The sequence below is a fragment of the Jaculus jaculus genome, chromosome 1, assembly GCF_020740685.1.
Source record: "Jaculus jaculus isolate mJacJac1 chromosome 1, mJacJac1.mat.Y.cur, whole genome shotgun sequence".
NCBI lineage: Eukaryota > Metazoa > Chordata > Mammalia > Rodentia > Dipodidae > Jaculus > Jaculus jaculus.
In genome coordinates this window covers 95,794,323-95,820,417 of record NC_059102.1, presented here as the reverse complement: position 1 = coordinate 95,820,417, position 26,095 = coordinate 95,794,323, and the positions used below count along the sequence as shown (strand labels likewise).

The following is a 26,095-nucleotide window of genomic DNA, read 5'->3' as shown; positions in this document are numbered from 1 at the left end:
TACACACCATATTCACATGCAAAAAAAAAAAAAAAAAAAAAACCTAGCAAAATCTGTATTTTACCATTCTCCATGTGGGGACAGTAAGTGCATTTATTTGTACCTCAGTGTAATGACTTTATAAACACTGAAACATATTTGCAGTAGAAATGGTACATCACTGTGATTTTCTCCATCAGAGCATGTAGGAGAAAAAGCAGTAGCTGGAGTTACGAATGGGGCACAACCCAACTGGAACCTGCTGACAGAGCTGGGAAATGGGTCAGTAAGGCATAAAATGCTACTGTTGTGCATGCTCAATTCTCTATAATTTCCAATCTTAGAAAGAGACTAAAAATACAAATCGTTAGAATAGTCTTATTATTATTATGGGGGGGGCGATTTTTGAGAGGCAGGGTCTCACTCTACCCCAGGCTGTTCTGGAACTCTCTGTAGTTCCAGGCTGGCCTCAAACTTACAATGATCCTCCTACTTCTTTTTTTTTTTTAATTATTTATTTATTTATTTATTTGAGAGCGGCAGACACAGAGAGAAAGACAGATAGAGGGAGAGAGAGAGAATGTGCGTGCCAGGGCTTCCAGCCTCTGCAAACGAACTCCAGACGCATGCGCCCCCTTGTGCATCTGGCTAACGTGGGACCTGGGGAACCGAGCCTCGAACCGGGGTCCTTAGGCTTCAAAGGCAAGCGCTTAACCACTAAGCTATCTCTCCAGCCCTGATCCTCCTACTTCTGTCTCCCAAGTGCTAAGATTAAAGGTGTGTGCCACCAAATTCAGCATTTTTAAAAGTTATTTAATAGCTGGACACGGTGCCATACACCTTTAATCCCAGTGCTCAGGGAGCAGAGGTAGGAGGATTGTCGTGATTTTGAGATCACCCTGAGACTACATAGTGAATTCCAGGTCAGCCTAGGCTAGAGTGAGACCCTACCTCAGAAAAAAAAAAAGTCATTTAACAGTAACTTCAGGTGAAATGTTCATTAAAGAAAGTAAGAACTGCTATTAAGCCGGGTGTGGTGGCGCACGCCTTTAATCCCAGCACTCGGGAGGCAGAGGTAGAAGGATCGCCATGAGTTTGAGGCTACCCTGAGACTACATAGTGAATTCCAGGTCAGCCTGGGCCAGAGTGAGACCCTACCTTGAAAAAAAAAAAAAGAACTGCTATTATGTACCATGTAAAAAAGAACTCATGTTTGTAATGCATATTTGATTGTACTTAAAGTAACATGAAGGATATGACTATACATCTAATCTTATCAATTATACACTGTTTTAAGTCACAATTTTAATTATTTTTCTTATTTATCATTCTGCCAAAATAGCATTTCCTGATTATATAAGATGTAAACATTGGGCTGGAGGGATGGCTTGGCAGTTAAGGCGCTAGCCTGCAAAGCCAAAGGACCTAGGTTCGATTCCTCAGGACCCATATAAGCCAGATGCACAAGGTGGTGCACGCATCCAGAGTTCATTTGTAGCGCCTGGAGGTTCTGGTGTGTCTATTCTCTCTTTCTCTCAAATAAATGAATAAAGAATTTTAAAAAAAAAAAAAAAAAAAAAAAAAAAAAAAAAGATGTAAACATTAACAACTGAGAAATGTAATATCATATGAAATATAATTATAAATGAGTAAAGATTACTTCTTTTACACTCAACAGCCTCTTTTGTGTGTATGTATAGTATATGTAGATGTGTTTATGCGTGTGCGCGCGCGCGTGTGTGTGTGTGTGTGTGTGTGTGTGTGTGTGTGTGTGTGTGTAGGCCAAAAGTCAACCTTAAGTATATTCTCTGCTAGGACTCAAAGTTGAACTTTTAACCTACTCTATACCTGCCTTGCTGACACAGTGTCAATCCCCAGAAATAGTACATATGATTAATCTTATATATGCTATCTTCATATATTCTCTGCTGATCTGTTCTTTGAACAAGGTTGACATATTGGCTATAATTTTTCTGCCTCCTCTCCATGCAAGACCAGCAGCCCTAACTCTAACTCCTCTCTGTCTTCTCTTTAGACAGGATAAGTCTATTCTTTTTCAAATATAAACTCCTTTGACGAATAGCTTTTAGAAACAATCCCCAGGTATATTCTTTTTAAGCTCCCTAATTAGTTACCTACCTCTTACCTACAACCTTAACAGTAGATAGATATGCCTCCCATGAGATGTACTCACTTTAAGTTCTTTAATTAGCTATTTGATTATTTAGCTATTTGAACCTTTACCTATACCCTTAAAAATAAAGATATGTGCCTTTCCTAAAACACGAGTACCCCTTTGGGCTGGGTGATTCTATATTTGGAGTAACCACTCGCAAGGCAAATCAGACAATTTTGTCTGAGAGATCTCGTCTGTGATCGTCAGCTTTCCACATTATTTTTTGAGACAGTCTTACAATGAACCTAGAGCTCACAGATTCAGCTAGCCCTAGGGATACTACCCTCTGCCACCTCCCTACTGCTGGGATTACAGCCATACACTGCCACAACTCACTTGAACATGGGTGCTCAGAATTCAAACTCAGGTCCTTGGGCTTGTGAGATAAGCACTTTACCCACTAAGACATTGCCAATATCCCTTCAACAGCCACTTATTACTACTGGGTAGTCAATAAATATGTGAAGAAAAATAAACTATAAATATGCCTATAAAATGTTTGTAAAGGAGGAGCATGCTTAAGGGGCTGCACAGCTTGTGTGCGCCTGCGTGCACTTGGGGCTAGGCCAGCAAGCCCCGTGACCATGTGGACCTATCCCCCTTTGTTCGGTTGTTGTGCTAAATGCCCAGGTGGATATAGTTGAAGGAAGGAAGTTTTTTGTTACCTATACTGTTCAAAGTTTAGATGGGAGGACCTTACACACAGAGGCAACAAGCTTATTTATAAAGCCAGTTCATAATAAACATAAAACAGCTTCTGGTGAATTCCACATCACTCTGTAAGAGGCTCTTCCTCACCCAGTAGTAGCACTGTCTCTGCCTGCCTCACTCACCATCTCCGAAACCCCAAAGGACAAGCCTGCCTCACTCACTATCCCTGAAACCCCAGGACAAGCCTACCTCACTCACCACCCCTGAAACCCTAGGACAAGCCTTTCTGACTGATTCTTCAGGAAAGCCTTGGACATACTCCTGAGGTTCACTCTCTACCCTCTCAACTTTCTAACAAGAAACAACACTCCCTACAAGAGTATCAGCAATTCTAAGATGAGTGTATGGTTCTCCTGAAGCTTGAACACACTCCCTGAGGTTAAATAAGCAAAACATCTGCCTCAGAACACACTGGAGAGAGTAAAAAAGAAAAAGAAAAAACCATGCTGAAACTTTTACTACAAACCTGGAAACACTAGAAAACCAAATGCAGGAACAAACACATGAGGGAGGGGAGTGACACACATATCATGTGTGTGCATACCCCAGGAGATACAGAGCTTCCTGGGATGTATCTGAATAAACAGACCTGTCTCTGGCCATAGTAGGAGACAGCGTGTTCCTGTGGGAATGGATGTCTCAGAAACCCATGTGGGGTTCTGAGAATTAAGCCACTGTGCCATTTTTAAAAAATTTTTGTTTGTTTATTTTTATTTATGTATTTGAGAGCAACAAACAGAGAGAAAGACGCAGACAGAGAGAGAGAGAGAGAGAATGGGCGCGCCAGGGCCTCCAGCCACTGCAAACAAACTCCAGATGCATGCGCCCCATTGTGCATCTGGCTCACGTGGGTCCTGAGGAATGAAGTCTCGAACGGGGTCCTCAGGCTTCATAGGCAAGCACTTAACAGCTAAGCAATCTCTCCAGCCCCCACTGTGCCATTTCTAACTCAAGCTTGCTATTTGTTATATTTTACCACCAGTATAGTTTGTCATTGCTGGAAGGAGGTGTGGCAGTTAGGTTCACATTGCTGACAGAAATCACTGGACCAAGAGCAGCTTTGGGGGGGAGGGGGGAGGAATGGGATTTTTTGGCTTATAGACTCAAGGAGAAGCTCCATAGGGGAAAATGATGGCATGAGTGGAGGATAGACATAACCCCCCTGGCCAACATAAAGTGGAAACTGGCTGTAATACCCATAAGCCCACCAATACACTCCCTCCAGGAAGCTTCAATTTCCAATTGCCATCAGCTGGGGAGACCAGCATTCAGAACACTTAAGTTTATGGGGGACACCTGAACCAAACCACAGAGGAATGGCAATTTCCTAGGACTATAACAACATACCACAACTGGGTGACCTAAGCTAATAAAACTAATTCTCTCAGTGCTAGAGACCAGAAATACAAAATGACAGGATTAGCAAGGCCTTGCACCTTCTGAAGGTCCCAGAACAGGAACTGTTTCTCACTTCCCTCTTAGCTTCCCACAAGAAAGCCTTTGGCATTTCTTGGTTTGTTTTCAAAATAAAATACAGTGTGAATTATAGGAAAATAGGACCTCAACATACATTCTTAAGAGGACACAAATCAACCCCTAAAGGAGCCTCAGACAAGACTAAAACTAAATTGAGAGGCTGGAGAGATTGCTCAGTGGTTAAAGGCACTTGCTTGCAATCCCTGCCAGCCTGGGCTTGATTCCCCAATAAAGCCAGATGCACAAAGTGGTGCACACACCTGGAGTTTATTTGCAGTGGCAAGAGATGCTGGTATAGCCAGGCGTGGTGGTGCAAGCCTTTAATCCCAGCACTTGGGAGGCAGAGGCAGGAGGATAACCATGAGTTGGAGGCCACCCTGAGACTACATAGTGAATTCCAGGTCAGCCTGGGCTACAGTGAGACCCTACCTTGAAAAAGAAAAAGAAAAAGAGATACTGATGTGTCTATTTTCTTTCTCCCTCCTTTCTCTCCCTCCCCATCCACTTCCAAATAATAAAGTATTTTTTAAAAGGAAAAAAAAAATGTTTGTAAAGGACAAATAATCTTGACCAAACTAGCAAGTGCACATATCAAAATTAGTAGAAACTCAATTCAGACACATGACCTGAATTAAAGTGAGGGGTTTGGGCTGGAGAAATGGCTTAGCGGTTAAGCACTTGCCTATGAAGCCTAAGGACCCCAGTTTGAGGCTTGGTTCCCCAGGTCCCACGTTAGCCAGATGCACAAGGGGGCGCACGCGTCTGGAGTTCGTTTGCAGAGGCTGGACGCCCTGGCGCGCCCATTCTCTCTCTCTCCCTCTATCTGTCTTTCTCTCTGTGTCTGTTGCTCTCAAATAAATAAATAAATAATTAAAAAAATATATTTAAAGTGAGGGGTTTGAACACTGTACAAGTTATAAACTGAGGCTGTCCATTACAGCCAGCTTTATTATGAAAAATTTTTTCACAACCAACCAGAGGATCCAACCACACTAAATGGTGGTACTAGAATAAGGAACAAAAATGAAGTTTTTCCCATCTGCTTTCTCAGGCTATGGCATTTCCTAGTCCCTTCATATAAACAATGTTATTGACATGTTGCTCATCTGAAAACGTATGAAATAAATCTGGCGAACACAGCCCTGAACATGAGACACTGCCTCAAACAAGATGGAAGGAAAGGGCCAACCCCAGCGGTTGTCCTCTGACCTCCATGTGCATGCTGTGCCACATGTGTACCTGCAGTCATATACAAACACGTAAGCACACATAGCAAAAAATGGTATCTTGTGTACAATAAATGATATATTTGCTAAATGGCTTTAAAGCAGGAAAGAAGAAAAGACATGGAAGGAGGAAAGGAGAGAGGGAAGAAAGAAGAGCTTGGTCTCCAAGCTTCTTTAGGTAATAGAAAAAAACTACCAATATTTTCAGTTTTTAAGAAAGCATTAAATGAATGATAGCGGGAAAAGAGATTCCCTTGTTTTTTAATCAATAGAGGAATTATGTTTATCCATCAATGTATTTTAACATCCTACATCCTAGTCTTGATCAAGTGTTAAATTTTTTTTTTTTTTGGTTTTGCAAGGTAGAGTCTCAATCTAGCTCAGGCTGACCTGGAATTCACTATGTATTCTCAGGGTGGCCTCGAACTCTCGGTGATCCTCCTACCTCTGCCTCCCAAGTGCTGGGATTAAAGGCTTGTGCCACCACACCCAGCCAAGTGTTAATTTTTGTTGTTCTATGCCAGGCTGACCTGGAATTCAGTTCTATAATCCAAGACTAGTCTCAAACTCATGGAGATCCTCCTACCTTTGCCTCCTGAGTGCTGGGATTAATACCGAACAAGTGTTACTTGTTTTATAAAGAAGTAACACAGCAATATATTTGGTATTAAATTTCAATAATTTTGCATAATAATTATACTTGCTCTCTAGGACATTCATAGTAAAACTTCTAGAACAAAATATGCTGTATGCATGTTTATACAATGTAGGTCACCTTCTAAGTTTATGTTGCTATATTATTTTAGTAAGGATCAAAAATTGATAAAAATAATTATGGGCTGGAAGGGTGGTTCAGCAGTTAAAGGCTCTTGCCTGCAAAGTCTGTAGGCCCCCAGTCAATTCCCAAGCTGCCCATGTAAGGCAGACGAAAACAGCACAAGCATCCGGCATTTGAGGTGCAAGAAACCCTTGCCCATTCATAAACACACATATACACACATGCTAACAAATAAATTAATTTTAAAAATTTAGCTATAGCACATCAACTTATTATCTCATTATACATTACTGCCACTCTTACACTTAATTGTCAAAGTCAAACAGTTGGTATCTAGTCCTTATAGATGAGTTGTACATGAAGACATACTTAGAACCTAGAGATAGTATATAGAATACTAATTCAATCATTATCAATAGTAAAAGATAATGTATATAGCCTACTGACTAGTAACATTTTCCATTAGACTGGAACTAAAATATAATTAAAATTAGCTAAAAGCCTAGATTATAATTATATGTAGTAGATACAAAAACATTCATGTATCTTAAATTTGAAATTACTAGAAGCAGAAATTTTACTTATATAGTTTATGCAGTTATTAATTTACATAACATTTATACACTTGGGGTAAATTATGGTAACATATATTAGATGGCAGATAAATTTCATACAAAAATGAAATAAACACATATAATAAATTTCCTACTGTAAATATATGTGTACATATATTTTTTTTAATTAATTCAAAAGTAAACAGGAAGCTGAGGAGATGGCTAAGTAGTTAAAGGCACTTTCTTGCAAAGTCTGCTGGCTCACGGTTCAATGACCCAGTACTCATATGAAGTATATAATGCCAGATACACAAAACGTGATGCATGTATCTGGAGCCCATTTGCAGTGACAAAAGGACCTGGTGTGCCCATGCTTGTGCTCTCTCTTTTCTTTGGCTTGCAAATAAATACAAAGATTTTTAAATTTTTAAATACTTAAAATTCAAGTAAACAGAAAGTCAAGTCATGTCTCATACCTATAATCCCAGCACTTTGGAGGCCAACCTAAGCTTCAGTGCAAGACCTTGTCTCAACAAAAAACAAATAAATAATAAAATATATATATTTAAAAATCAATAGGAAGCTGGGCATGGTGGCACATGCTGTTAATTCCAGCACTTAGGAGGCACAGGTAGGAGGATCACCATGAGGTCAAGGTCACCCTGAGATTACACAGCAAATTTCAGGTCAGCCTGGGCTACAGCAAGATGCTACTTCCCCCCCAAAATAAAAATTAACAGATGAACAGCTGAAAATTATGAAACTTTGATTTTTAAGGGGTGAACTTACGCTTGTCTTTCAGTAAATATGACATCCATACTTTGTGTTTCTCGATCATTTTGAGCTTTAAGCTAAATAAACAATTAGCATAAAGGTTAGTGATTAAAAAAAAAAGTAACCATCAAACCAAATTATTCACAAAGGTTATTCTGGTTATGAGCTAAAAATAAGATTATTATAACCATGTCATGTGCAAAATTAAGAAAATAAACAATGACTGCTTCATCTAACTAACAAACACCATCAAATAAAATAAATATAGTCTTTTAAATAAGCATCCTAAGTTCACAACAAAAATTTTTGTTTGTTTGTTTGTTTGTTTTAATATTTTATTTATTTGGAGAAGAAGAGACAGAAAGGCAGACAAGAGACAGAATGGGCATGCCAGGGCCTCTAGCCACTGCAAACAAACTCCAGACACATAAACCGCCATGGACATCTGGCTTACATGAGTACTGGGGAATCGAACCTGCATCCCTAAGTCTTCACAGGCAAGCACCTTAAAGTCTAAGCCATCTCTCCAGCCCATGTTTATTGTTTTTTAATGATCTGTCCAGTAATCCAATGTAAATTTATGTACACAGTATTTCAACAATGTATTGAATAGTCAATAAATATTTGGTTAATAATATGCTGAATTTAGAATCCACAGTTTTGTTCTTAAATCACTCTAGCACCTAAGTATTCCTAGTTGACTCCTACCTGTTTCTAGCCTAGAATTTGTTAACTATTCCAAACATTGACAAAACACCTAAAAAAACTGGTTTTTGTTTTTGTTTTAAATTTCTAACATTAAAATACAGTGCTTACACTGTCAAACTAAGAACAATTTAGCAAGCTATTGCACTTTCAGAAATCTGAAATTTAGAAGTCATTCAATATAGCCCATATTTTTGCAGAATCATCTTTGATCGGGTAAATAAACTATAAGCTATATAGTTATGAATTATAAGTTTTCACCCAAATGTGTACAATGGCATGTGCTAGTAATAACATAGATGCTGAACACAAATTTCACTTACCAATCAAGTTCATATTATGTGTGGTAGTATTTTATCTATTCATTTTTCTCTTTGTTATGAAACTCTGAAAGGATACAGGTTAGCACCACTAAATAGTAAGCTCCATTTGTGCAAAAATAAAGTGGAAACATTGCTAACTAACATGTATCTAAGCAAATGCATGTGGTTTTTCCTGAGTGCAAGACCAGTTCAAACAGAGCCTTAGGAATAGACATCAAATCATTTACTTGAAGATCAATGGGAAGAAACTTAAGAGAACAACTAAGGGAGTTTAAATATACCAGTGTATTTAAAAATCAGTTAGAGCTGGAGTGATGGCTTAGCAATTAAGGTGCTTGACTGCAAAGCCTAAGAATGCACATCCAACGCTCCAGGTCTCACATAGCCAGACACACAGTGATGCGAACATGCAATACCACCAAGCCCACAAGGGAACACACACATCTGGATTCGTTCACAGTGGGTGAAAGGCCCTGAAGTGCGTGCCTCCCCCCCCCCTTTGCCTCTCTCTGCCTCTCAAAAATAAAATAATAATAAAATCATTAATAATAAAATCAGAGTTAATATCCATCTCTAAGATCATAAAGTTCTATCAAACTATTTTTCATTATAAAGGTTTCATTTTTAAGTATATGATATAGCCAGCTACTGCTTATATTTATACTTTTTCTTACCATGTTATAATCATTCATTACTTCTTCCATCTCAGTATTGGTATTCAGTTTGTCTACCAACTAAAAGCAAAACAAAACCAAACATCTGTTAGTCTTAATATTATATGTACATCATAATATATGTATTCATTCTCATAAATAATTAGTAATTCAAGTATTAATGATTTAATATAAATATTATTTAGGAATCAGCATGGCAAAGCACAAACAACACTTGACTCAGCCTGATTCATAAACCAGGCAATACCAACAGTGAGTACAGTGTCTACCTTGTCTCCTACAGTGTAAGAGCCTGGGACTACATTAGCTCACTTAGTTGTATTCTTTTTCTGTTAATTTTTTATTTATTTATTTGCAAGCAGAAAGAGATAGAAGGAAGAGAGATACACACACAGAGAGAGAATTGACATGCTAGAGCCTCTTGCTGCTGCAAACAAACTTTACATGCATGTACCACTTTGTGTATCTGGCTTTACATGGGTACCGGGAAACTGTACCTGGGTCATTAGGCTTTGCAGGTGCCTTAACCGCTAAACTACCTCCAGCCTTCACTTAGTTTTCATAATACTCCATGAAGTATGTATTACTGTTAACATTTTAAGGAAATTTAGAAAGTAGCAGAACCACAATGTATCTAAGAGGCCAAGATAATTGGAAGAACAAAGGGTTTGAGAGATGGCTCAGCTGTTGAAGTAAAAATTGGTAGCAGAGGCCAGTAAGCTAGAAAGGGATTATAAGGGAGGGTGGAGAGGGGAGGACTTAAGGAGGTGGTATTATATATATTTAAGTAGATGAATAGCTTACTGGAGGTGCAGTGGCCTAAGTGAGGTCATGGAAAGAGATTGAGTAAAAGAAGGGTGGGGGAAAGTTAATCAAAATTCAGGATATGGTGAATAAGCCATATGATAACCTACTTTTTTGGATAATGGCACGCCTATAAGACATAGACGGTTACTAGAAAAATTTCAGTGCTAGGAATGGGATACCTTCCAGTGAGTTGTTAGTCAGGAAGATCCCTGATGTCCCCCAAATATTACAGACTATTGTAAAGGTCCTTGGTTTCCCACCAGATATAGATAGTAATACCCTACTGATGAAACCTCCACATGCCTGGACTGCAAGGTAACCAAGAAATCAAACTGGGACTGAGTTGAAAACCTCCTCCCTGTAAACCAGCTGACAAAAAGCCCTATGGGAGACAGAAGCCATCAGTAATAAAATAGTGGATACTGCAAGCCTCAACTTTGGCCAGCCAGGCTATATGACCAAATGGATGCAACAGCGGCATATCTGTTACGGGGGAAACCACCTGCTGTCTAATTGGAATAGAGGCCTTCTCTACAGGAGGGAATACATGCTTGGTACTGAAAACCTAATCCAAAGCCTATGGTGGGAGAGGGCATGAGTCTTAGGAGTGTAACACCTGTTCATGTCTAACTAAATGCCTACATTATGCCCACCAAATGCCCTGTTTACTTAACATAGTAATGCTACTCTCACTTTTGGTTAGAGAAGCTTCTCTTTTCAGATGGCTATGACCACTAGGATGACCCAAAAGGCACCACAGTGCTGAGAAGAAGGGACGGAGGAATGTTCAACACCAAAACATTTCTATCACACCTTCCGAGGCTCAGGGTCCACTGTGGAAGAGGTGGTGGAAAGAATGTAAGAGCCAAAGGAAGGGTAGGATTGCTTACAATGCAATTATCCAGACAGAAATTGGCCTCAATATACATGACCTCACAGGGCCTAGCACTACCTTCACAAGACCCTAATAATAAAGAGGAAAAGATGACATCAAAATAAAAGAGACACTAATGGAGAGAGGAAGGAGCTGTGATGGAGTGTGGATTTGTGAAAGGGAAAGGGGGGAGGGGAGGTAATTAATTATCATGGTTTACTTTAAGTATGGAAGCTAAATAAAAAAATAAATGTGCCAGGCGTGGTGGCGCACGCCTTTAATCCCAGCACTCGGGAGGCAGAGGTAGGAGGATCGCAGTGAGTTCAAGGCCACCCTGAGACTACAGAGTTAATTCCAGGTCAGCCTGGACCCGAGTGAGACCCTACCTCAAAAAAAAAAACAAAAAAAATAAAAAAATAAAAAAAAATAAATGTAAGCTGAGCATGGTGGCACACACCTTTAATCCCAGCACTCAGGAGGCAGAGGTAGGTGGATCGCCATGAGTTTGAGGCCACCCTGAGGCTACATAGTGAATTCCAGGTCAGCCTGGGCTAGAGTGAGACCCTATCTCAAAACAAGAAAAAAGAAAAAGGAAGGGAGGAGGGTACTTAATAGGTTGGTATTGTATATATGTAAGTACAATGATTGAGATGGGGAGGTAATATGATGGAGAATGGAATTTCAAAGGGGAAAGTGAGGGGAGGGTATTACCATGGGATTTTTTTTTATAATCATGGAAAATGTTAATAAAAATTAAATTAAAAAAAAAACAAGAAAAAATAGTAATAATAAATAAATAAATAAAAATTTAAAAGCCAGGTACAGTGGCACATGCCTTTAATCCCAGGATTTCAAGGCCACCCTGAGACTACATAGTGAATTCCAGGTCAGCCTGGGCTAGAGTGAGACCCTACCTTAAAAAAAAAAACAAAAATTAATTAATTAGTTAATTAAATTTAAACAAAAGAAATAAGAGGCTGGAGAAATGGCTTAACAGTTATGGTGTTTGCCTGCAAAGTCAAAGGATCCTGGTTCAACTCTTCAGGACTCAAGTAAGCCAGATGCACAAGGGGGCACATGCATCTGGAGTTCATTCGCAGTGGATGGAGGCCCTTGCGTGCCCATTCTCTCCCTCTCTCTGTCTCTCTTTCTCTCTTTCTGCCTCTTTCTCTCTTAAATAAATAAAATACATTTAAAAAAAATTAGGGCTGGAAAGATGGCTTAGCGGTTAAGGCGCTTGCCTGTGAAGCCTAAGGACCAATGTTCAACCTCTCTCTAGATCCCAGTAAATCAGACACACAAAGGTGAGGCAAGCACAAGGTCACACATGCCCACTAGGTGTCGGAAGCATCTGGCTTTCAATTGCAGTGGCTGAGGCTCTGGCATGCCAATTCTCTCCCTCTCTCTGTGGGCAGGCGGGCAGGCGGGCAGGCAGGAAGGATGGATTAAAACTCTAATACTATAATGGATTAAAAAAAAACATTTGGGGGTGCTAGAGAGTTGGCTTGGCGGTAAAGGTGCTTACCAGAAGGTGCTTATCAGAGAAGCCTAAGGACCCAGGTTCGATTACATAAGCCAGATACACAAGGTGGCACATGTGTCTGAATTTCCTTCACAATTCCTATTTGCCTCTTTCTTGTTTTCTCCCTCCCTCTCCCCCACCCTCTCTCTCATAAATAATGTTTTATGTATATAGATATTTTGTGGGGGGTGGGGTTATCGAGGTAAGGTCTCATTCTAGCCCAGGATGACATGGCATTCACTATGTAGTCTCAAGATTGCCTCAAACTCATTGTGATCCTACCTCTGCCTCCCAAGTGACGGGATTAAAAGCATGCACCACCACACCCGGCTTTTTTTGTTAAAAAAAAAAAAAAAATTTATTAACTATTTAAGGACTGGAGAGATGACTTAGCACTTAAGGCACTTGCCTGCGAAGTCTAAGGACCCATGTTTGACTCTCCAGATCCCTCCTAAGACAGAAACACAAAGGTGAGGCAAGTGCAACGTTGCACATGCCCACCAGGTGGCGTAAGCATTAAGAGTTCAATTACAATTGCTGAGGCCCTGGCATGCCAATTCCCCCCCACCCCCCGTCTCTCATGTGCACACACATGCTCTAAAAAAAACTATTTAGATGTAATTGATTCTAAAATATTAAGCTTTATTAATGTTTATATATCTTTAAAAATATTTTTATTTTTATTTATTTACTTGAGAGAGAAGGAGAGAGAAGGAGGCAGATAGAAAATGGGCATTCAGGGCCTCCAGCCACTGCAAATAAACTCCAGACGCATGTGCCCCCTTGTGCATCTAGCTTACATGAGTCCAGGAGAGTTGAACCTGGGTCCTTTGGCTTTGCAGGCAAATGCCTTAAAGGCTAAGCCATCTCTCCAGCCCCCATATATTTTTAATATATATTTCACATTTAAAATGTACTATCTAGAGCTTAGGAGATGGCTCAGTGGTTATGCTTGCTACACAAACTTGATGGGCAAAGTTTAGAGGCCCAGAATCCATGTAAAGCTGAACACAAGTAGTTCACGTATCTATAATCTACAGCACTAGGAGCTAGAATCAGGAAAATCCCAAAGCTCTAGGACCAGCTAGTGTCATGTTTATATGGCAAACAACAAGAGATATTTTGTCTTAAAAAAAAGTAAAAGTGAGAGCCAGGTGTGGTGGCACACACCTTTAATTCCAGCACTTGGGAGGCAGAGGTAGGAGGATCACCATGAGTTCGAGGCCACCCTGAGACTACATAGTGAAGTCCAGGTCAGCCTGAGCTACAGTGAGACTTTACCTTGGAAAAATAAAAAGTAAAGGTGAGAACACACTAAGGTTGTCCACTTCCCACTCCAAGTGTGCTGTAGCACAAGCATGCCTCCACACATAAAATGTACTATCATATTTTGTATCTGTGATATCAAGTTAATATATGCAATAAATATATTTTACAATCTATGTATGACTAATATATTTATATATATTTCAATAGTAACTATGTCAGGTACCCAATAAAGCACTTCCTTATCTGCTATTATCCTAGAAAACATGTTTTACGTTACTAATAGTTTAATATTATTTACCTAAAACATCTCAACATAAGGAAAAGTACATTTTTATTTAAATCTTATAAAAAATGCTTTTCCTCAAAAACAAAAACTAGTTTTCTCACACACAACAACGTATACTAAGGAAAATCCTACTGAACACTAGGCCTCACAAAATGTATTGTTCAACAAACTTTGTAATTACAACATACTATAGTAAGCAAAATTTTAGTAAGTATAAAGTAACATCATCAAATTAGTATAACTTAGTTTACCTAATCAATAGTAGTGAGACAAGTTTGCCACCTGAGCCGGGCGTGGTGGCGCACACCTTTAATCCCAGCATTTGGGAGACAGAGGTAGGAGGATTGCTGAGAGTCTGAAACCAGCCTGAGATTGCATAGTGAAATCCAGGTCAGCCTGGGCTAGAGTGAGACCCTACCTTGAAACACCAAAAAAAAAAAAAAAAAAAGTTTGCCACCTGCCAAGCTCAATGGTGCATACCTTTAGTCCCTGCACTCAGAAGGCAGAGGATCATTGTGAGTTCAAGGCCAGCCTGGGACTACAGTGAGTTCCCAGGTCAGCCTGGACTAGAGTTAAGACACTGCCTTTAAAATGGGGGGAGGGGGCTGAGGGATAGCTTAGCAGTTAAAGTGCTTGCCTGTGAAGCCTAAGGAGCCATGTTCTACTCTCCAGAGCCCAGGGTTAGCCAGATGCACAAAGGTGAGGCAAGCACAAGGTCTCACATGCCCACTAGGTGGCGTGTCTGGAGTTCAAATGTAGTGGCTGAGGCCCTGGCATGCAAATGCTTTCTCTTTCTCCTTTCTGTCTCTCGTTTAAAAAAAAAAAAAGAAAAAAGAGTTGTCATCTTCATTAAATCAAGACACCATTACTGCTTAATGCACATAAGCAGTCAGAGGAAAGGAAATTCTGACAGTAGGCAATTTAATGTAGGCAACTTCACTCCAAGGATGGAAGAAGTTATCCACACTGCCGAGATGACCGTCTTCTTAAAGCTCATACTGGAAAGCATCCTTGGTGGAACAATATTTATACACATAATGCACACACAGAAGAAAACATACTGATGGAGGTAATCTGTGTGCTAATAAATCAATTCTTTAAATTCCAAGGCAATACTCCATGGCAATGTAAACTGTATTTTTAAAGCAATAAAATTACTCATACTTAAAATGTTTTAGCTATTTTTTAAATTGTCATTTTAATATATACAAGGGAAAAAGCTTATATATGCCTTGTAAGTAAAAGTATTTTCAAAAAAAAGTATTGTTGGATGTGGTGACACATGCCTTTTATCTCAGTACTTAGGTAGAAGGATTGCCATGAGCTCAAGGGCACCCTGAGAGTACATAGTAAATTCTAGGTCAGCTTGGGCTAGAGTGAGACCCTACTTCCAAAAAAAAAAAAAAAAAGATATTGAAAGAAACCATATAAATCTGCTAAGTTAAGTTACTGCCAGGGAGTAAAATGAGAGAGAAAAGAAATGGACAATTTATTCTCTATCCCTTTTACGATTTCAATCTTTCATAATAAGCATATATTCACATACTATTTAGTATTTAAAACATTTCTGAATGCTAAAAAGCAATGAAAATATTAAAGGAAATTCTTTCTGAAAAGAAGAAATACCATGTTGTAGTCTGCTAGTTGTCCTTGAAGCTCTTTGATTTCTAGAGCTAAAGTTTCTGCCCTGCAAGCAAAAGATACATTTATAAGCACACAAATAAAAAGATAACATTACAAACATTCTAGATGATGTTCACAAACTCAATGAACATAGTATGCAGAGTCTATAATATTAGATGAGTACTGAATTAATATCCCGTGGTATGAATTCATAATAAAGATTTTGCATATTAAGAATTGCTTACCTCTTTTCATATGACAAATACACTGAATTTTCTTGATTGTACATTTCTATTTCTTTCTGAAGTTTATTAATTTCAGTTGTAAGTTCACTTATTTTACTTCTAATTGAAAAGAAAGAAGAGTTAGCGATACTTCTAATTCAAGACTAAAAACAAAATTTAAAAAAATATTTCAGTAGTTCATCTGACTACAAATAATGACTACCTCATTTCATTTTGTCAACTAATGAGAAAATAGATTCTCTAATTTGTAGGAAAGATAAGAGCAAAGAATGGCTCCTTGCACTGGGGAGGCTGAGCTAGGAAGATCACCATGAGTTTGAAGGTAGCTACAGTATATTGAATTCCAGGTCAGCCTGGGCCCGAGGAAGCCTATGTTTTTGTATGTGTATGAGTATGGGTTTGTGGAGGTCACAGAAGAACATTCAACTCAGTCCTCATATCCCACCCTTTTGAGTCTTATGGTTCACTGCTCCATTTGTGAGCTTTCATGAAATTCTCTCTACCTTCAACATAAGCTCTACATAAGTTTTACAGAACCTCTCTACAACTTCCAGCTTTTTAAATGGGGCCTGGGGATGTGAACTCAGTTACTCAAGAGTTACACAGCAAGTGTTTTATGCACTTAGCCATCTTCCCAGCCCCCTATTTCTACAGCTTAACCATGGCATTACCGACATTTTAGGTTGGCACTGATAAATTGTAGTGGGGGCTATTATGTTCACAGTAGGATGTTTAATAACATCCAGGGTCTGAACACAAATAGCACTTTCTAATCCCAGTTGTGATACCAGAAATGTGTGTATACAATGCCAAATATCCCCAGAGCTGGGAAGAGGATGACCATTAGTTACCTGCTCTAAGCCAAACAGATACAAATAGCCAAAACTATTTTTCTTTCTTTTTTTTTTCAAGGTCGGGTCTCACTTCAGCTCTGGCTGACCTAGAATTCACTATGTAGTCTCGGTGGCTTTGAACTCACAGTGAACCTCCTACCTCTGCCTCCCAAGTGCTAGGATTAAAGGCGTGTGCCACCACACCCAGCCCAAAACTATTTTTTTTAAATACAACAAAATGTTTAATAAGCAAATCCAAAACTATTTTTTAATGCTGAATCACAAATCCTAGAGAAGAGAGCCAATGAAATGAACAGGATATTTTTCTTCTTTTGAGTTAAAAGTGACTTAGGGGCTAGAGATGGCTTAGCAGTTAAGGTGCTTACCTGTGAAGCTGAAGGACCCAGATTCAATTCCCTAGTACCCATGTAAGCCATATGTACATGGTGGCACATGCATCTAGAGTTCATCTGCAGTGACTAGAGGCCCTGATGTTCCCATTCTCTCTCCCTCTCCCTGTTTCTTTCTCTCCCTCCCTCTCTCTCTCTCTAAAAAATAAAACTAAAAAAAATAAAAACATAAAAAAGTGACTTGGTACCAGAGATGTTACATGTATCTGATGACCTGAACTGCACATATGAACCATAGCATTGAGAAGAGATGGGAAAAGCGTCCTTTTCCAATGTTGCCTCTCAGGAGTCTGACAATCAAAATATTCACATAATTGAAAAGAATGAAGTTCTGGGCTGCAGAGATGGCTTAGTGGTTAAGGCATATGCTTTGGAAGCCTAAGGACCCAGGTTCAATTCTCTAGGTCCCATTTAAGCCAGATGCACATGGTAGCACATGCATCTGGAGTTCGTTTGCAATAGCTGGAGGCCCTGGCATGCCCATTCTTACTCCCTCTCTCTCCCTCTGTCTCAAATAAATAAATAAAAATGATAAATTAAAAAAGAAGTTCTAACGAAACAAGGCTTTTAAGGCACAATGAGAAGACAGACTAAACGAAATAAACAAGAGAAAAAGAGTATGAGCCAAGAGAAAAATTAAGTGGGGAAAATGGAGACAGGAGTTGGGCATGATGATGCATGCCTGTAACCCCAGCACTCAAGAGGCAGAGGTAGATAGACGTCAGCCACAAGTTTGAAGCCAGCCAAGTTTTATATCGAAGTCTAGGATGGCATGGGCTACAGAGTGAGACCCTGTATCACACAAATAAAAATCACATAGGAAAATGGACAGTAGTACATGTGCACAGAGAAAATGTTAGGTAGAAAACACTAAAAAGCACTTCCCGCAGAGCTGCACACTTAGGGACATACTGACTTGGTACTGTGAACAAGCATTTGCTTCTTTCATTTCATATTAAATATAACCAGTGATATTTCAATATGAATAATATATTTTAAAATAACACTGAAAAAAGCATAAAGGGGTACTTTTGGGGGGGAGTTGGAGATTTTTGTTTGTTTTTGTTTGTTTTTCAAGGTAGAGTCTAACTCTAGTCCAGGATGACCTGGAATTCACTATGTAGCCTTGAACTCACAGAGATCCTCCTACCTCTGCCTCCCAAGTGCTGGGATAAAAGGCTTGTGCCACCATGCCCAGCAAGGGTTCTTTTATCATTAGATGAAAATGGTGAACTTAAAGGGAAGAGAAAGGAAGGGAGGAGGATACTTAATAGGATGATATTGTATATATGTAAGTACAATGATTGTAATGGGGAGGTAATATGATGGAGAATGGAATTTCATAGGGGAAAGTGTGGGGGTGAGGAGGGAGGGAATTACCATGGGATTTTTTTTATAATCATGGAAAATGTTAATAAAAATTTTTAAAAAAATACACATAAACACACACACATATACAAATAAGTAAAAATAAAATTACGAAAAATAATTTTTAAAATTTGTAACTTAACCTGTCTCAGATATTTTGTTATAGCAGTAAAAACAGACTGAAACAAATAAGCAATTTGGGCTAGAGAGATGGCTAAGCGGTTAAGCGCTTGCCTGTGAAGCCTAAGGACCCTGGTTCAAGGCTCGATTCCCCAGGACCCACGTTAGCCAGATTCATAGGGGAGCGCATGCATCTGGAGTTCGTTTGCAGTAGCTAGAAGCCCTGGTACATCCATTCTCTCTTTCTCTCTGCCTGTTTCTCTCTCTGTCTGTTGCTCTCAAATAAATAAGAGTAAACAAAAAAATTCAAATATGCAATTTACTTTTATGCAAATATATGAAATTGAAATTGTCAACCTAGTTATATATTATACATTCTGCAGTACAGCCTAACTAGAAATTATGTTAGAATATAATTCTTAGGGATGAAATAATATCTAATTATTGCAATAAGTACCACAGCTAAAACTTCATGATACATATCGAAACACATGTCTATTTAACATACCTTAGAAGTCCAAGATAGTAAGATTTGTCTAAAATTTGTCTTTGGGGACCTAAAAAAAAAAAAGTTTTTAAAGTTAATGGACAGTTTTAAAATGTGCCAAAATAGCTAATCCAAAGGGTAACAATGCTACAATTCTCAAAGTTCTCGTGAATATCCCAATATATCAAGAACAACTAAAATGAAATAGGAACCTACTATATTTTTAAATACTTACATACTTATTTGCAAGGAGAAAGACAGAGAGAATGGGCACACCAGGCCCTCCAGCCACTTCAAATAGGCTCCAGATGCATGGGCCACTTTGTGTATCTGGCTCCAAATGGGTACCAGAGAATTTGAATTTAAGTCCTTATGCTCCAAAGGCAAGTGCCTTAACCACTGAGTCATCTCACCAGCTCAGGAAACTACTATTATATCATGACATAAAAGAAACCTAAATTGGGCTAGACAGAAGGCTCAGCGGTTAAGGTGTTTGCCTATGAAGCCTAAGGACTCAGGTTCAATTTCCCAGGACCTACATACCCATGTAAAGCCATATACACAAGGTGGCACATGAGTCTGGAGTTCATTTGCAGTGGCAGGAAGCTCTGGTTCACCCATTCTCTTATCTGCCCATCCTCCCCTCAAATAAATAAAGAAACCTAAATTAAGACTACAAAGATAAACTTAAGACAAGGCTGTTAAGACAGTAGACTCCATATGACAGACTCAATGGAAACTGGTTCTAAAGGGACAGTAGAACACAGTAGTCCAAAAAAGTTTTGCAATAATTACAAAATATATAAATACACATATGGGGCTACTTACTGAAACCTAAACAGTGCCACCAAGGAAACAATTTTTTTATTTTAATTAATCGAAACCTAAGTAGCCATATATATCTACTGGGTGCTCTATTAAAGAGTGCACTCCTTGGTAAGAGCTAAAGACCATCATTTTCCAAGTGTGTCTCAGAGACTTCATAAAGCGTAACACTGGGCAAGACTTGGTGACACACATCTTTAATCCCAGCACTCAAGGAGGCTAAGGTAGCAACCTCAGCTACAGAATGAGTTCCAGGTCAGCCTAGGCTAGAGTAAGACCCTACCTTGAAAAAAAATAACAAGCAAAAATAAAGCAAACATGGGATGGGGAGATGGCTTAGCAGTTAAAGGCTCTTGCTTGCAAAGCTTGACAATCTGGGTTCAATACCCCAGTAGGCACATAAAGCCAGATGTACAAAGTGGCACATGCACCAAGATTTCGTTTGCAATGGCAGGAGGCCCTGGCATGCTCACTAACTCTATCTGACTCTGTCTGTCTCTCTCATTCCCAAATAAATAAATCTTTTATGAGAGAGCAAAAGAGAGAGAACTGGAGCACCAGGACTTCCAACTACTGCAATCCAACACCAGACATGTGCACCATCTTGTGTGCATGTGTGACCTTGCACATCTCACCTTGTGCATCTGGTTTACCTGGGATCTGGGGAGTCAAACATGGATCCTTAGGCTTCACAGGCAAGTGCCTTAACCACTAAGCCACCTCTCCAGCCCAATAATTTTTTTTTTTTAAAAAAGAATACTATTATATTCCAGAAGGTAACAGACAGTAATCCTAGGTTATATTTCAACTTCAAAGGTAACATGCCCTACAAAGAATAAGATGTGCAGCTAGGAAGTACTGCCTATGAGGTCTATGTTGAAAGGTGGGAACATCTTATCTTAAGATAGCCATCATGGGCTGGAGAGATGGCTTAGCATTTAAGGCGTATGCCTGCAAAGTCTAAGGACCCAGGTTCGATTCTCTAGGTCCTACATAAGCCAGATGCACATGGTGGTACATGCATCTGGAGTGAGTTTGCAGTGGCTAGAGGCCCTGGTACACCCACTCTCACTCCCTCTCTCTCTCCCTCTCTCTGTCTCTAATAAATAAATAAATAAATAAAAATATATCTTTTAAAAAAAATAGACATCAGAGCTGTTGAGAACAAAAACTACAACAGAGTGGTGCACCTCAGTAATTCACAAGGCTTGAAACATTTTTAGAAAAATAATATTAAGCATGTACAAATTTCTGTGAATGTGTTTTTTAAAAATGATAAATGGTAATATAATTTTGACTCATTTTTTAGTGTTAATAATTATTAAGCAATCATTTCTAAATAATAAGTTGGACTTTTACTATCTAGTGAGTTAAATGGTATTATAAGAAAATTTAAGTCTCCTGAAAGGCATTACATACTATATTATTAAAAGTACCCATTCTTTGCAGTGGAGGCCCTCTCCCTGGAATGGAATACATCCCTGATACTGAAAACCTAAAACGGGTAGTCATGAGCCCTAGGGGTGTAACGTCTGCTGCTTCATGGCTAAATGTATACACTATGTTCATCAAAATGCCCAGTAAGCACTTCTCTTAATGTTCACACCTATATATTAATGCTACTTTCACTTTTAGTTAGAGAGCCTTCTCTGTTCAGATGACAGTGACCTTGGGCTAACTCAGAAGGCACCATGGTGCTCAGAAGTGACAGGAGTGCTCAGCACTGCAATATCTCTATCACACCTTCCAAGGCTCAGAGTCCCTTGTGGAACAGGCAGCGGAAAGAATGTCAGAGCCAAAGGGAGGGTAGGACTCCTTTCAATGTGATCCTCCAGACAAAAAATGGCCTGAATATCTTGTCCATGACCTCAAAGTGCCAAACACTACCTACACAAGACCATCATAATAGGAGGAAAAGATGATGACATCAAAATAAAAGAGAGACTGAGAGGAGGATGGGATATGGATGGAGAATGGAGTTTCAAAGGGGAAAGTGGGGGGAGGGAAGGTATTACCATGGGATATTGTTTGTAATCATGGAAGTTGTTAACAAAAATAAACAAATTAAAAGAAAAATAGAAAAAAACTGTTTTAAAAAAGTACCCATTCTTGCCGGGACTGGCAGTGCACACCTTTAATCCCAACACTCAGGAGGCAGAGGAATGCCTTAGTTTGAGGCCACCCTGAGACTACACAGTTAATTCCAGTTCAGCCTGGACCAGAGTGAGACCCTACCTTGAAAAACAAAAAAGACAAAAGTACCTTTTCTCTCTCTTTCTCTCCCTCTCTCCTTCCCTCCCTCCCTCCCTCCCTTTCTGAGCCTCAAATAAAAATAAATTTTAAAAGAAATTTAGCTGGGCATGGTGGCATACACCTTTAATCCCAGCACTTAGGAGGCAGAGGTAGGAGGATCGCTATGAGTTCGAGGCCACCCTGAGATTACACAGTGAATTCCAGGTCAGCCTGAGCTACAGTAAGACCCTACCTTGAAAAACAAACAAACAAAAAAATATTAAAGGGCTGGAGATATAGTTTAGCTGTTAAGGGCCTTGCCTGTGAAGCCTGAAGACCCGGATTCAATTCTCCAGGTCCCAAATAAACCAGATGCACAAGGTGGCATATGCATCTGGAGTTCATTTGCAGTGGCTAGACGCCCTGGAGCATCCATTGTCTGTCTGCGCCCCCCCCCCCCTCGCTCTCTCTGTCTCAAATAAAAATAAATTTTAAAAAACTGAAAGAAAAAAAAAGTACCAAGCCAGGTGTGATGGCACCCACCTTTAATCCTAGCACTTGGAGGCAGAAGGAGGAGGATCACCATGAGTTCAAGGCCACCCTGAGAATACAAAGTGAATTCAGGTCAGCCTGGGCCAGAATGAGACCCTACCTTGAGAAAAAAAAAAAAAAAAAGAAAGAAAGAAAAGGCTGGAGAGATGGCTTAGTGGCACTTGCCAGCAAAATCTAAGGACTCAAGTTCTGCTCCCAGAACTGCACAATGACTGCAGTGGCTAGAGGCCCTGGTGTGTCAATTATCTTTCTCTCTCACTCACTCACTCTCTTACTCTTTCATGAATAATTTTTTAAGTACCCCCCCCAAAAAAAGAAAGAAAGAGTACAATGGTCACTTGGCATTTGAAGAATTGGTTCCAAGACCCCAGTGGGAATGACAGCAATACTTGCACATAATGTATGCACATCATCTTGTTGAAAGGCCTCCAGATTGCTTGTTTACCTCACTGATATAGTAGAAACAGCTTCTCTATAATATTGCTTAGAGAGTAAGGACAAGAGAGCAAAGTCTGAGCATGCTCAGTACAAATGCAGAACAATTTTTATGTGCAGTTGCTCGAATCCAGTTTTGGATGAAACTTGTGGGTGCAGAGGGCCAACTATAAGTTAAAATTACTATAAGTTAAAATTAACTTTGTAGAGGATGGAGGGATGACTTAGCAGTTAAGACATTTGTTTGCAAAACCAAAAGACCCAGGTTCAATTCCCCAGGACCCACATTAACCAGATGCAAAAGGGGGTGCATGTACCTGGAGTTTATTTGCAGTGGCTAGAGGCCCTGGCATGCCCATTCTCTCTCTCCCTCTCTCTGTCAAATAAATAAATAAATAAAAATAAAATAAATTAACTTTGTACCTGAAGACTATTCTTGTCCCAATACATCCTTTATCAAATATAAAATAAATCACTGTATAAAAAATTCAATCAGGGCTGCAGAGATGGCCTGGTGGTTAAGCACTTGCCTGTGAAGTCTAAGGACCCCGGTTCAAGGCTCAATTCCCCAGGACCCACATTAGCCAGATGTACAAGGGGTGCACACGTCTGGAGTTCATCTGCAGTGGCTGGAGGCCCTGGCGCACCCATTCTCCCCCCCCCCCAGCCTCTTTCTCTCTGTCACTCTCAAATAAATAAACAAATAAATAAATAAATAAAAATAAACAAAACATTATAAAAATTCAATCAAACCAGGCATGGTGGCACATACCTTTAAGCCCAGCACTCAGGAGGCAGAGGTAGGAGGATCACTGTGAGTTCAAGGCCCTGATACTACAGCGTGAATTCCAGGTCAGCCTGAGCTAGAATTGAGGAACTACCTTGAAAGACCAAAAAAAAAAAAAAAGGTCAATCAAGTTTTAGTTTATATGTCAGACAGATCAAATTTCTGAATTATAAAAGACAGTGTAATAGAGGCTAGGGACATAGTTCAGTGATTAGTATACTCGTTGTAGGTTCAATCCCCAGTACTGGGGGGGTGGAAGGGGATAAGAGCTTCTAAAAATATTTAATTCAGTATAGGAGTGGTGGTGCACACCTTTAATCTCAGCACTTAGAAAGCTGAAGTAGGAGGATAGCCATGAGTTCAAAGACAGCCTAGGCTATAAAGTGAATGACAGATCAGCGTGGGCTATACTGGGACTGTGCCTCAAAAAGCAAAGAAAGGCCGGGCGTGGTGGCGCATGCCTTTAATCCCAGCACTTGGGAGGCAGAGGTAGGAGGATCGCTGAGAGTTCGAGGCCACCCTGAGACTACATAGTGAATTCCAGGTCAGCCTGAGCCAGAGTGAGACCCTACCTCGAAAAACCAAAAAAAAAAAAAAAAAAAAAAAAAAAAAAAAAAAAAAAAGCAAAGAAAGAAAATGTAAGTCAGGCGTGGTAATGCCTATGATCCCAGCAGATGAAAGGTAGAGGGCTTTGAAGTCATCCTCAGCTACGCAGTAAGTTTGAGGGCAGCCTGGACTAAACAGGACAATTTCTTAAAAAAAAAAAAAAAATCACATAAATTATGACATACTATTATACCTTAAAAAAGCATAATAATTCAAAAATATAGATTTATATTAGCCTACTTCCTTACCTAAACTATATAGTGGTGCAGTAAAATATTTTTGGTTGTTTGTTTGTTTTTGTTTTTCTTCAAGGTAGGGTCTCGCTCAGGCACAGGCTGACCAGGAATTCACTATGTAGTTTCATTGTGGCCTTGAACTCTCAGCTATCCTCCTACTCTGCCTCCCAAGTGCTGGGATTAAAGGCATGCACCACCACACCCAGCCCAAATATAGATATTTTAATGGAGTCATTTTATTAAGAAAACTACAGAAAAGAATTTCATTGTATTCTATACTGTCATTTCACAGCAATTTTATAAGACAAAGTATAGGTACTACAGGCTGTAGTTCTCATTTATTAATGAAGTTATGCAAAATATACTCATCTTCATAAAATAAATACCTTTCATTCCAGTTTTCATTCCAGTCAAACCTTGCTGGGTTACAGGACGATCAGCAACTTTGATCTGAGATGACAAAACACCACCAGTCCCTAAAGAGCCACCACGAGAACCGGGTCTTGCTATTGCAGTTGGCAACTAAAAAGCAAGATTTTACTTTTACTATGAAAAAATATATCACAGTACTGCTACCAATATAAGACTTATAAAGGGAATTTTTGTAAAAATTAAAACTCTACATTACTTATAAAATAACCTTTATATATTTGGATGTCTGAAGTATTTTTGAAATATTTTATTTTTATTCACTTGAGAGAGAGAATGGGCGTGCCAGAGCCCCTAGACACTGCAAACAAACTCCAGATGTATGCACCATCATGTTTATCTGGCTTACCTGGTTACTAGGGAATTGAACCTGAATCCTTTGGCTCAGCAGGCAAGTCCCTTAACTACTAAGCCATCTCTCCATCCTGGACATCTGAAATCTTTAATGGTATTAAATAATAAACTAACATAGGCATGATGGCACACGCCTTTAATCCCTGCACTCAGATGGCAGAGGTAGGTGGAGCATCATGAGTTTGAGGCCACCCTGAAAATACAAAGTAAACTCCAAGTCAGCCTGGGATATAGTGAGACCCTGCCTTGAAAAACCAAAAAAATAAAAACAAAAAATGAAAAAAATAAATAAGCTTTTGGGCTGGAGAGACAGCCCAGTGGTTAAAGATAATTACGTGTAAAACCTAATGGTCTGGGTTCAATTGCCCAGTACCCACATAAAGCTAGATGTACAAAGTGGCATAAGCATCTGGAGTTGA

At 39.4% G+C, this 26,095-nt stretch overlaps 1 protein-coding gene across 3 annotated transcripts in view; it reads right to left on the bottom strand.

The window, feature by feature from the left end:
- Positions 1–26,095, bottom strand: part of Ift74 (intraflagellar transport 74) — a 118,822-nt gene that overhangs the window by 81,273 nt on the left and 11,454 nt on the right. For all 3 annotated transcript variants that reach the window (XM_045131578.1, XM_045131584.1, XM_045131590.1), the window contains exons 3-8: positions 25,280–25,415; positions 19,242–19,290; positions 16,003–16,101; positions 15,761–15,821; positions 9,377–9,436; positions 7,690–7,751 (exon numbers count right to left, since the gene is read on the bottom strand). In XM_045131578.1, coding sequence (XP_044987513.1) covers positions 7,690–7,751; positions 9,377–9,436; positions 15,761–15,821; positions 16,003–16,101; positions 19,242–19,290; positions 25,280–25,415 — 467 coding nt within the window. The remainder of the gene's footprint in view (positions 1–7,689; positions 7,752–9,376; positions 9,437–15,760; positions 15,822–16,002; positions 16,102–19,241; positions 19,291–25,279; positions 25,416–26,095) is intronic.